This window comes from Anarhichas minor, unplaced genomic scaffold (genome assembly GCF_050575085.1).
Source record: "Anarhichas minor isolate MPS153535 unplaced genomic scaffold, ASM5057508v1 ptg000031l, whole genome shotgun sequence".
Taxonomy (NCBI): Eukaryota; Metazoa; Chordata; class Actinopteri; order Perciformes; family Anarhichadidae; genus Anarhichas; species Anarhichas minor.
Window position 1 is genome coordinate 2,542,171 of NW_027466477.1, and position 13,573 is coordinate 2,555,743.

The 13,573-nt window shown below is 43.4% G+C and overlaps 2 protein-coding genes across 2 annotated transcripts in view; both read left to right on the forward strand.

Moving 5' to 3' along the window:
• Positions 1 to 13,573, forward strand: part of LOC142964701 (vesicular integral-membrane protein VIP36-like) — a 265,045-nt gene that overhangs the window by 228,215 nt on the left and 23,257 nt on the right. The window lies entirely within an intron of this gene.
• fat2 (FAT atypical cadherin 2) overlaps positions 237 to 13,573 on the forward strand; it is a 68,752-nt gene continuing 55,415 nt past the window's right edge. Inside the window, exons 1-4 of the mRNA XM_076105168.1 lie at positions 237 to 3,489; positions 4,621 to 4,932; positions 11,508 to 11,566; positions 12,492 to 12,803. Of these exons, the coding sequence (XP_075961283.1) occupies positions 237 to 3,489; positions 4,621 to 4,932; positions 11,508 to 11,566; positions 12,492 to 12,803 (3,936 nt within the window). The remainder of the gene's footprint in view (positions 3,490 to 4,620; positions 4,933 to 11,507; positions 11,567 to 12,491; positions 12,804 to 13,573) is intronic.

The following is a 13,573-nucleotide window of genomic DNA, read 5'->3' on the forward strand; positions in this document are numbered from 1 at the left end:
TTTGTACTCTTTTTGGAGCTTAGTGGCAATGATTGGTTTCTATTTAGAAAATAGTGTAGGTACAAGGGTTAAGTGTGTATTACATGTTATGCAAAGCGAAACAGACAAGATTATTTACTCAAGGAAACTTCTTTTGTTTCCAAAAAGGCTTCTCCTTTTCTTGGTTTATAGATTATATTCACATGACATTTAATTGTCTCGTTCTTTCTTTCCTTTGTACAGGTCTGAGGATCTTCATGGAGGCACCGAAGATGGCAGCTTTAGGAACAGCTCTCCTCACTTTAGCATCGGTCCTCCTGCACGTGGCGAGATGTCATGGGAGCATGGGAAAAGGAAAAGACAGCTCGCCGCTGAGGTTCACGCATCATCTCTACAACGCCACCATCAATGAGAACTCGGCCCCGCGGACGTTTGTTGAGACGCCGGTGAAGATGGGCGTTGAGGTGACGGATCTGTTCTGGGAAATCAAATACGATGTCGTCTCGGGCGATGACGACGGCCTTTTCCAAGCAGAGGCAGTTCAGGTTGGAGATTTCTGCTTCCTCAGGATCAAAACACGCAGCAGTAACTCGGCACAACTCAACAGGGAGGTCAGAGACGCTTACACTCTCACCGTGGCTGCGACCGAAAACACTTTTGACTTACAGGCGAAGACGAAGGTGTTTGTCCAAGTGCTTGATACCAACGACCTAAAGCCTCTTTTCTATCCTGCCTCGTACAACGAGGCCATCAGGGAGGACACTCCAGTTAAGTCAAGTGTGGTGAGGGTAAGCGCCACAGACGCCGACATCGGGAGCAACGCTCGGTTTTATTACTCGTTCACCACCAGAGCTCATCCTTTTGTCGTCGACCCTTTCACAGGCACGATCAGCCTCGTCAAGAAGCTCAATCACGCCCAAAAAGAGAGGTACGACCTAACGGTTTTAGCTGAGGACCGGACGAAGAAGATATCCGGTGTTCAAAAATTTGGTAATGTCGCCAGGGTTACAATAAACGTTCAAAAGACGTCCGTGGGGGCTCCAGTTATTAAACCTCCCCTCAGACCCACAATATCTACAGATGGCAAAATAACTATGGATGTCCACGTGGAAGCAGGAGTTAAGCCTGTGGAATCCCTAAATATTGTTGGAGGGGATCCACACAAGTGTTTTGAGATAATCCCTTTAGGTGTGCAGGGCTGTGACTTCCAAGTCATCTCTACAAAGAGGATTATCTGGTCTCAAACTCCTTTTGGGTTGAATCTGTCCCTTCAAGCTAAAGACAGGAGCCTCCCTAGTTTGCTCTCTCCAATTACGCTAATCCACGTTCCGGTTTATCATTACAGCCCTTTAGCATTTTTAGAGGACACCTATGTTGTCACCCTGAGTGAGTTCTCACCCCCTAAAACTCACGTGGTTAAGGTTTCGGTCACCTCGGTACCTTATAATGTTACCTTCAGTATCAAAAATAACCCGGACAGCACTAAATTCACAATAAATCCCAAAACCGGAATTATCATAACAACAGAGAAATTTGACTATGAGAGAAAGGAACGATACGAGTTCGATGTAGTGGCCAATCACGGTGACGCTGAGACTCACATAGTGATTGAGATAACCGATGAAAACGACAACAGCCCACAGTTCACCCATCCCTCCTATCAGGCCACACTGGATGAAAACACCCCCGTTGGCAGCAGTGTTTTGAAAGTCGCCGCCACTGACAAAGATAAAGGAAAAAACGGCTTTGTGACTTTCGCTATTGCGAACGCTGGACCCTTACCTTTCATAATAGACCCATTCACGGGTGTCATCTCTACCACCGAACACTTGGACTACGAGCGCATGAAACGGCTGTACCACCTGAGAGTTTGGGCCTCAGACAGCGGAAGCCCCTTCAGTCAGGTCAGCGAATGCCCCGTGACGATAACCCTGAACAACGTCAACGATAACTTCCCTCTGCTTGAGAGGGTGGGCTGCAACACCACCATACCTCAAGATTTACCCGTGGGACACACAGTCGCTCAGCTGTCGGCCATTGATGTGGATGAGCTGCAGCACTTGAGGTACGTCATCGAGTCGGGAAATGAGCTCCAAGTATTTAATCTTGACTCGGTGTCGGGAGCCCTCACCCTTAAGCAGCCAATTCCCCTGCGAGAGGGTGCTTTCAATTTGAGAGTTGTAGCCACTGACGGGAAACATTTCTCTGAAGCTTCACTTATCAGGGTAACTGTCACTAACAGGGGCGATAACGCAACGCTCCGCTGCCACGAAACGGACGTTTTAAAACAGCTGACCGATAAACTGATTGAGTCAATCAAACCCAGTTTAACCAATCAAGAAGAAAACACCTTCTCTGATATTCACATCACCAACCGGCATTCTCCCAAGTTTGACTCGAGCATCCCAGGTTCAATCAACCTGATTGAGGACCATCCACTGCTTTCCACCATAGTTCAGTTCAAGGCGACAGACACTGACACTGGGTTTAACAGTAAGCTGGTGTACACCATATCAAGTGGGAATGAGAACGGCTGTTTCTCCATCGACATGTTCTCCGGTGACCTTCAGTTAGTTTGCCCATTAGACCGAGAGAGTAAAGAGTTCTACATCTTGAACATCACTGTTTATGATTTGGGAACGCCGCAGACATCCGCGTGGAAGTTCGTTGCAGTGAACGTCATGGACGTCAACGACAATGCTCCTGTTTTCGATCAGCCCAGGTATGTGGTACGTGTGCCTGAGAACACAGAGGTGGACTCCATCGTTTTTACGGCTCGCGCAATAGACCCCGACATCGATACGAGCGGAAGTGTCCAGTACTCCTTGCTGACGTCTACCGACATGTTCAGAATTGATGAAGTGACCGGTGAGGTGACTGTGACGAGTGGTTTGGATCGAGAAACCTCACCCAGGCACGACCTCAGGATCGTAGCCAGAGACCAAGCCAAACTCGGCCCTCAGTTGTTCTCCATGGTTGACCTGGTGGTGGTTTTGCAAGACATAAATGACAACCCACCCAAGTTTGTACCCAAAGTTTACAAAATAAAAGTTCCAGAGGATGTACCTGTGGGCACCCTCCTCATGTGGGTTGAGAGTGTTGACTTGGATCTGGGCAGCGGAGGCTTCGTCACCTACAACCTCAAGAATAAAGAAGGCGAGATCTTTCACCTCGACTCCTCCACGGGTGCCTTGATCCTCGAGAGGGAGCTGGACTTTGAGAGGCGGGCGGTTTACAACCTCACAGTCCGGGCCGTCGATCACGGCCTCCCTCGCTCCCTCTCCTCCTCCTGCTTTGTGGAGATTGAGGTTCTGGACGTCAACGAGAACCTCAACAGACCAGTGTTTTCAGAGTTTGTGTATGAAGCCGGAGTGATGGAGGATGCAGCAGTGGGGACATCAGTGGTCACACTTACAGCTTCAGACAAGGACCTGGGCAGAGATGGAGTTGTCCGGTACCACATCCATGAAGGCTCTGGTCTTGGAGTGTTCACCATTGACGAGGAAACAGGTACAAACACTGGTTTTGCCTTTTTCTAATTGGTGGTTATATTGTTGGCATTTTGGGGAAATGGGGAATTTTTTGCTTGATCTACACTAGGGTTAAAAGAAAAAAAATCAAGTTTGAACATGTGATCCGAATATATTCAAAAACATCCTGCAGCCGATCCTAAACTCTGCTGGTGAACTGACGTAGTTTGACTCATTTGCCTCATTTGCCTTGTGTGCTTGACGTGGGTGAGCAATGGCGCTAATAAAACCAGAAATAGAAGACCCAGGTTGGCTATTATGTTGCTGTTTTTTTGTCGCATTTTGAAAGTCTACAAACTGCCTTAATTTCATTCATAAATTAAAAACCCGCCAGCCAACAGAGATTTCCAGACGTTACTCGTCTCTTCCCAGAAATGAAGCTGTAATTTAAAAAGCTCATCATTACAGATCTTTTTTTTTAATTGCATTTTTTGTATCGTAAAGATTTCTCATCCATGTTCACATGAATGTGGAGAGTTTAGGTCATACTTGACCATGGAAACAGCAGTTGGCAAACTTAAAATACATTTCTATGACAACTGGGCAAGATCTATCAGCTGATGAAGATCATGTGCTATGACTGAAAGCACAAGAAACTGCTACTAATATCTTGTGGTTTTACACCAAATTAGTTTTTTCTATTGTGTGTCGGCACTATTCACCTCTAAGCAGGTCAGAGGTCAGATTCAGGTAGAGTCTCCATTTGTCCATCAGCGACCTCTCAACAACTCCTTCAGGGTATCCAAAGAAACTATGTGCACAAAAGTTGACTTCTTGTATTTAGACCCAGGGCATTCAGCTTTTTGTAAACTAGAGGAATTTGAGTTAGTTTTGGCAACACAAGCGTGTCATGCTGCTGAGCCTTTGGGCACCAATCCAGACTTTAAAAAATGCAAACAAGCACCTTAAACTAGATGAATGTCATTGTGATTGATATTTCCTCCGGGCTGGCAACAGTTATTAAATCAAAAATGAATAAAAAAATGATAAGTGATAGATCCTTGAGGCACAGCAGCAGTTTGAAACAAGTAGATACACGGTGTGCTGTTCACAAGTGAAATTGTTTCATCTCGGCAGTTAATCCTTGCCCCCCCCCCTTCACGTGTCTCAGGTGTGATTCGTACAACGGAGGCGTTGGACCGCGAGACGATGCCTCACTACTGGCTCTCCGTGTACGTCACCGACCTGGGGACCGAGCCTCTGATCTCCTGGACTCACGTCTTCCTGGAGGTCCTGGACGTTAACGATAACGCTCCAGAACTCTCTCAGCCGGTGTATTTCGCGACCGTCCAGGAGAACTTGGCCACCGTCAGGTCCGTCGTCCAGGTGTCGGCCACAGACGTGGACTCGTCTTCTGAGGGGAAGCTGTCCTTCCAGATTCTGGAATCTCATCGGACGTTCTTCAACGTGGATCCACAAACAGGTAATTAAGAGTGTCCACTGAAACACAATATGTCTCCAATGAACATGCAAAACAATCACCAGTGATAATATTACTGGTTTTATTTTTTTGTTTTAACTAAAAGACATTCTGTGAGGAAATGTTTCCGTTACAGCACGAGGCTTTCATAGTAAAGTGACTTACTGCTCATTTATAAGCATGGTATCAGCCTGTTGTCTGAGCAGCTTCAGCCTCCTGCTTTGTGACAGTAAGTGTAGACATTTGAATACTCAGAGGCTTTTTACGGGCAGGCAGATATATTGTTACTCTGGGATGTAGGATGTAATTGGATCAGCCGGCGAAATGCCATCCTCCACTTTCATAAGCAGTTTGGACAGAAATATAGGCAACTCGCTCCGTTGTGATGGATTTAACTCCCTTTGTGAATGTACCACATCTGGAGGACCTCTGTGTTTTCTCTTTAAATAATTATTTCGACATACCTGTACATGTCGCCATGTCCCCACTGCAGATTTACATTCTGATTCAGGGGTATTGCTGCGGCTGTAAAACCTAACAGCGAGTTATTTACCACAAAGGGGGGGAGGGTGAAAAATGGTTAATATGTCTTAATGCACTGTTACAAGTCTGAGCAGAGCAAGGCATGCAGTAACTGGGCATGTCACAAAGAGGACAACGCTGAAAATGAAACTTTATAATGAGAAACTCCTTCAGAGGTCACTCACAAACTCACTCATCTGTGGTCTGAAAGGATTTTTGGAGCAAAAACAGAAATAGCAGGAGTAAAAAAGAGGCCTGAAAACCCTCTCAGGTATCTGGGTGTTCATCTTTGACAGTTGCAACTGAGTCATCTGCTCTGGACTTTGATGTTCAGGCAAATTGGCGCAGCGTTAGCTCCGACGCTACAAGCAGCTACAAGCCCTGTGCTCTTTATATAATCTCTAGGTAGCTCTGGTGTCCACACCCTCAGGCCAATATACCGAAGGATTACTGACAGTGGGCGAGTTCTGCTTCACGGAGAGACGTCACACAAAGGCAGGGAGGACGGGAGGTGTTGAAACAGCCACATTAAAACAACCCTTTTTTTTGTGCAAAGGCAGGTGTATTTGATGTTCATGTAGTCGTGCATACAAGCACAGGATGAAAAATGTGTTAGGTTGAAAAGCTTTATTGTGTCATTGTGTGTGCGCTTTTTACACTGAGGATTTCTCTAATGTCAAGCCTCGGCAGTAGACTGAGGTATTTTGAATGTAGATGACCCAAATTTGTAGAGAAAAGCTGGTCAACTGTGTTCTTTATTCACATATTTGGTCCCCATTGGCTTCCAAAAGTGAGTCTTCCAACGGTCCACATAAAATAATAAGTTTTAATGAATTTGAAAATTACACAAATGAAAGGGCAAAGTTTTAAAGTTAAACGAAAATGTCAAAATCAATAAGAAGAAACTGAAAAACTGAATAAAACAAGATTATTCTAACATTAGCTCACATTACATGAACTGCTAGAGACATTATATGGCCAAAAGGTTCTTGTGTAATCTTGGTTTTGAGCTGTTCATCTTGATTTTCCCCCTTTAGAGCCGATGAATGGAAATCTTAATGTGTCATCTTACAATGATATTTTAGACAAACGTTACAACTTTGTGGCAAAAGTTTGTTTTTGTCCCTTCCTTGTGTCAACCAAAGAAGTACAATAGGAGTAGAAGGCACATTTACCTGTTTACCGTGGTCATTTGACTAGAACAAAAGAAAAAGGCTATTGTTGTTAGTGTTGTTGCAGCTCTGGAGACGGATGGCTGGCTAGTTAGCTGGGGAGTGACCAGTATGGGCCGTTAGATCACCAGCCGGCTGTTTGGCTCATTTTCTGTAACCAGTGTAGCATTAAAGCATGGTGGAATAAGCAAGCTAGCTAAGTAGCCAGCTTTCCCTAGTTAGCTAGCTAGTTTTCTTATTCCACCATGATTTAATGCTACACTGGTTACAGAAAAGGAGCTGAAGAAAGTTGGCGCTCATCTGTTTAGTTTACACGTCAGTTATAAGACAGTCTGTCCCTTCTACTCCTGTTCTATTTCTATGGTTTCAACATGACGATTCCCCTGCGCACAAAGACATGTTTTTCCCAGTTTGGTGTGGTAGAACTTGACTGTCCTGCTTTACTGGCCCTAACCTCAAACCAATCCAACACCTTTGGGATGAACTTGAACAAACACCCAGCGTCAGTGTTGGACCTCACTGATGCTCTTGCGACTGAATGGGAACAAAATCTGGTAAAAAGCCTGAAACTAAAGGAGTAAACGCTGCTAAAGCAGCACAATAATGCCTTTGGTCACATATAGGTATAATGTGTCCACGTATTTTAGGCCGTGTAGTTTAAATCAAAAGGGAATTTGCACATAAGGTACAAAAACCCTTTTGAGGATACGTTGACACAGATAATCTAACCTTTAACTTCAAAGAGGGAACGCTCCAACTAAAGTAACTCTCCTGAAAAATCCTCAGAAAACTAAAGAATACAAGTTGGATATCAGCGTTCATGGATCGTGTAAACGAGTGAGATTGCGTTACCTTGAATTACCTAAATGTTCTGTAGATACCTCCTCTTCAGAACATGACCCACCTTGTCCTATTTTCACAAATGAACCCACTATTACTAATGCAGGTGACTGGTATTGTTGAAACCTCTCATGCCTCGACAGGACGAAATGACTCATGACTGTACGCAGGTTTCTGACTAAGCCTTTACCCTCCTGAAGCGTGCATTTACTTTATGTGTCTGATTAAACTTTAAATAATTAGTTGATTAAGTTTCAGCAGCGTAGGATGTGTGCTGAGCAACAGAAAAACACAAGTCCAAACTGTTTTTATTGAGCCGTTGCTGCTTCAAACAAGTTGTTGTATGGCTTCGACAACAGGTCGGTGCAGGGAGCAAGGGCGTGCCAAATTACCGAAAATGACCGAAAATCGTCATCTCGGTTATGTTAGTTCACTGTGGGGCTCATTATGTGTTGTCAGCAAGGCCAGTCGTGGCAGGATGTGCCCAATTCATTAGCATTTTGCAACAGAAACTTCCTCAAATTATTGCAGAGCCGCTCATCCTTGAGCTGCTGTATTGTGTTGCATTCTGCTTAACTTTCTGTTCAACAGCCACAAACTGAGAGCAGTGCAGAGCAGCGGCCGTAAGATAATCAGTGGGAAAATACTCACAAGAACACCCAAATGTGGATTCATCCGCCGCTGGATATAGTCCCCAACAAATACGCTATTATCTGCTGTTTTTTTGGGAAATTACTGAAAATTAACTATATATTCATAAAATTCACAACAAGAGAGAATATCTCCAGCCTCTTTGTTTCACTCTTTCTTTAATTTGGGATAACTGATAATTTCCACTTCTTCTTAAAACATTTTCAGCTCAAACTCAAATGTCTTTGCCTTTATTTCTTCCACTCCGTTTGTGTCCGTGTGTTAAACTTTACATTTTGTGTGTGAGCTCCATTCAGAATGGTCGCAGTGATCAGATAGCATTGCTAGTAAGTCAGGCAGACGAGTGATTTGTATCTCAGATCGGATCCGATAATGATCTGATAATGAGGGGCACCTCGAGGCCCTCGGGGGCCCAGCTCGGTGGATTTGTTTTAAAACCGTTCTTGCAATTAGTAATGAATTAGGCTGTTTGTTGCTCTTTTGTTTTTACCAATTGCATACAATTGTTATTCAAGACGTAATTTCGTATTCTTAGTTCAAGAAAGACAGAAAATCCCCCGTCCAAACCAACCCCAGAGAGTGTTTGACTGACTCTGTGCCTCATCGTTTAAGACACGGTTTTAACAGGGAGTTAAATACATTACATTACTACATTACAAAAAAATATATACAAAGATGTGAAGTAGCAGCTGTAGAAAAGCCAACTGGCGGTGAAATTAGAGGGAAAAGACACGGAAACAAACAAACCGGGCCCTGACATGCCAGACAACACTGTTTATCTTCACGTGGGTTTGGCAGCGAGGGAGAGACTCGGCTTCATCGCTGATTCCCACGTCTGCACTAATGACAAAAAAACTCTTCCTAACGCGCCCCACCTGTCCCGACCACGTCCTCCCTGCAGAGCTCGTTTGCACTCGTCGTAAAAAAAGCCCCGGTCGACCCTCAGCGGGGTCTTTCACTGCCCCCCTTGAAAGAGAAGCTCCCACACCTCCTCCAGTCTGCCTCCTTCACCCGGTCCTAACCAAGACTGGAGCACATTTTATAAACGGATTAAATAAAAAGACAGATATAAATAAGAGAACGGACATAAATTATTAAAAAAAGACAAAATAAAACAAACAGCATTGCACAAACAAAACAAAACAATAAATACAAATTTAAAACCAGAGTGTGGTCACTCTCCTTTTGTCTCTTTTACCTTATTGACATCACATAGGTGAAAATGAGCCAACTATCTAAAACGCCAAATGCAAGCTTTCCCAGTGAAGGCTGAAGCCAGATGTTAGTGGGTGGGAAAGTGGGTTTGAAAAGCTTGACACCTCACAGCGGTGATCTGTGTAATTAATCAGAGAGAGAGAACAGCGGAGGAAAGAATGTGCGTTGTACTTGGAGTTCTGCCCATTTTCACATGTGAACACACACCTGGCCTCCAGCTCAACAGAAGTCAACCTGCTGAAACAATAAGACATTATTATGGCTGACATTTTGATGTCCCTGTTTCTGTCAACAGATAGTTTCCTCCCCCTCCTCCTCAACATAAATCCAGGCCCATTGCAATAAAACCATCTCACCCAGATAGTTTTATAGTTTTCCAAAAACTGACAATGAGACGGTGTGTGGCCGGGTGTGCAGAGCGAAGAAAGAAGACGAGCTGTATTTCAGTTTTAACACGACTACTTCTGTGATGCAACACCACGAATGCCTTTGTGACGTTATCCACGCTAGTTGTTAAGGTTATTGTTAACGATATATAAACCTTAGCTGTCTGTGCCGATGGTCTCACCTTATGCCATTCATATCTTTTATTTTGTACCAAACTTTTAAAATTGTGCTCCATCTTGTCTCCTTATGAAAAGTTAAATTACCAACTTTATTTTTGTCTTTTAGATAAGATAGATAGATTTATTTTGAACATGCTTACATACAAACATACACAATGAGAATAATCACTAAAATGAACAGTAAACGTGCAGAAAATTCAAAATACTTAAATAAAAGAAGAGCGACAACCTAATTTCCTTACCTCTTAAAAAATATTTTCATATTTTCTTAAACTAATTTATGTTTTTATTTCAATCATCTTTATGATTGATTAAAGTGGATTTCATGTGTGATTCTAGTGTCACTATAAAACCTGAAGTTGATCCTTTTAATAAGCTGAGGAGCATCAGATTCTCATAATCATTTCACACCAACAACAAACACCAGGGTTTTCCTCAAGCCTTGCTTTGGTGTGAAAGAGGACACACACACACACACACACACACACACACACACACACACACACACACACACACTCACTCTCTCTCTTCTATCCACACACTCGTTAGCCGCCCTCCTCTGCTGGTGTCTCTGCTCTCCTTATTAGAGCTAATGGCCCGAAAACTTTTCACTTCCTTCATTGAGATGAGATGAGGTCAAAAGCCCGACTGGTAAATTTGACTCACAGCTGCAGAAAGAAAGAGATAAGACGGAGCAAACATACATCGAAGTGCAAGCTTCAAACTAACATATCTTAATTAAAACATGATCAATTATAATAAGTTCAGGATTTATAAAAATAAAAATAAATACAAATTTGGTATAGATACAGTACTATTAAGAGAATCTTTTATCAAAGACCAAACACATTTTTCAGTTAATACCAACGACTAAACATATTCAAACATATTCAAACATATTCTAACATTTCACAAAAGGTATTTGAGTCAAAATATCTCGACCAAACAAGAGTAGGACCCATAGTGATGATGTTTAACTGGCAGGTTTTACTGCAGGTCTGAAGTGAAGAAAACAAACAGCTGCAGACACACAAACCGACTCCCAACCAACAGCTGTGTCTGAATAACCTGCTGAGCCACATTTATAACTCTTATCAGAAGCAAAGCCGATGTCTGCGGTTCATAAACACTGATTCAACAAAATGTCAGTCTGGTGCGGACGAGAGTCGGGGAGAGCGAGCTCTCTGATTGGCTGTTCACTCTGCTGAATAATTGATTTATGTGTAAAAATATCTTGACTTAAAATCTGGATGAAATTATTTCATCCAGTTTTTAGTGTTTGGCAGCAAAACAACACTGGTATACACACACTTGTACTGTATACACACACTTTAATATAACTCTGTTAGACACACACAAAGACACACAGCTTTACCAGCAACAACAACAACAACAGCAGAAACAACATCCATAAACCAACATGTTTGCTCGGCTCGGTCACTGAGGCACACCTACAACAATAGAAACACTAACACTCCTAACCTTCTGTTTGTTTAGGTTTAGAACTCTCACTTCCCAGCACTGAGACTCACACACACACACACTAACGATATTGATTTTTCTCGTGTGTGTGTGTGTGTGTGTGTGTGTGTGTGTGTGTGTGTGTGTGCAGGTGTTATCAGCACTCTCAAAGCGTTGGATCGGGAGAGTAAACCTGAACACAGCGTCGAGGTGAGTCTCTTGTAAACCTTTTCCCTTCCCTTCGGAGTTGATGCTGAGACAAAAACAAGTCCTGGTGTTCTGTAGTCAATAAATCTATGGAAGTATAATAAGTACTAAAGGCTCATAAAAACACACACACACCGCCTTTAATAAAATGAAGACAAGAGTCCGTTGCTGAAAACGTGACGTCCAGTCTGGATTTATTGGGTTTAATAGCAGGATGAGATTAGGATTTGGCTTCAGAGTCGAAGACTGAAGATGTCTTTTTAAAGCAGCCTAATTTCAAGCAGTCGTACAGGAAAACAAAAACCTATGGCAGCAGAGGACACACGGAGAACATTTTCTGAGTTCACAGGAGCAGAAGATAGACCAGAATGCACTGCAGCTACAAGAAACCACATTTATTCTTCCAACACCACCAAAAGTATTTTAAATTAAATCTTCCTTATTGGGCTACACCGATACATTCAGGCATGTTTCAGAATTTTTACAGAGACTTGGACTTTATATATTTTTTCACAAGATACTATAAAAATAAAGTCAGTTTAAATCTCACAGAATATTACCGGTACATGAATGTCTTTGTTGAGAAGAAACTGGTGCTGACTTTCATTCGTCCTCTTGGGAAAAGTAGTTTGAACCCTAATCTGTTGTCTCAACATAATTTAATATCTTTTTCTGTTTCTTAATTTTTTCCTGTGGATTAAGTTTTCACTGCAATTAACAGAGCTAGATGAGAGTTATTGATTAAGGAAGGACAGCATGTGGCTCTGAAATCAGGTGTTCCCCATAGAGCTGCGAGAAAAGTTTACTTTCATTATTGTCTGTAAATGCCTGAAAAAAGAGGTGTTTTTTAATTACATACAGAGTTTCATCAAGCTGTAAAATGATACAATCATGACGCTATTAATCCTCTTCTCTTCTTAATTCTCAGGTGATCGTCTCCGATAACGGATCTCCGTCTCTGCGCTCCACCGCAACCGTCGTGATCCGAGTCCTGGACGCCAACGACAACCGGCCCAAGTTCACCGACAAGCTTTTCCAAGTTCAGCTGCCCGAGCAGCGCCGGCCGGCGGGCCAACGGGAAGTGTGCAGGATGGTCGCCCGCGATGACGACGAGGGCTCGAACGCCGCGGTGACCTACAAGCTCACGGACGACAGGGACCAGGGATTCGAGATCGACCCGGTGACGGGCGTGGTGACGTCGCACGGAGACTTCTGGCCCGGAAACTACAGTATTCTCACGGTCGGTGTCCAGAACTTTGAGTTAAAGATGACGATGAGTTTGTGTTAACATGCTTGATGTGAATACTTTCTCCAAAGAGTTGTGCTTCATTTACGTTTTCCTCTGAAGGAGGTGTGAGGACTCCAGAGTCTCGACCGAGCCCACCAGCTCTGCTACAGAGGCTACGTTATCCGTGTTTAAACACCGGCTCTGAAACCAAACCAGAGGTCTTTGTTTCTCTTGACGTTGAACACCTTTACAGACAACCAAAGCACGAGGCTGGTGTTATTCTATGTTCTTCTTATGGTTAACCAAGCTAACACCAAATGTGTCAGACCGTCTCCCTTTACTTCACCACTTCCCTCGCCTGTTTGCAGCTCTCAGCTCCGAGCTTATCGGTACCTAGTGAAGACTTACGTCTTTGAAAACGGCTCACAGATGACTCACAGGTTTCATTTTTAAAAGGACTCATCTCCTTAAAACAGCTAAGTCGCGGTAGACTTTACCAAACGTTTCTCAAACAGGAGGAAATAGAAACCGATTTGGCTCAAATGAAGCCGAAGACATTTGAGTTTGAGTTGCAAATGTTTCGAAAGAAGTGAAATATTTTCAGTGAACCCAAACTTATGAAGGAGGGAAAGAAAGATAAGGATAAGGCTGGGGCTATTCTTTTCTCTCTTGTTGTAAATCTTATGAATAGATAGGGTCTACTTTCAGCGGCGGATTAATCCACATGTGGTGCTCTAGTGAGTCTTTGTGACAGCAGGACGGTGTGTGTGTGTGTGTGTGTG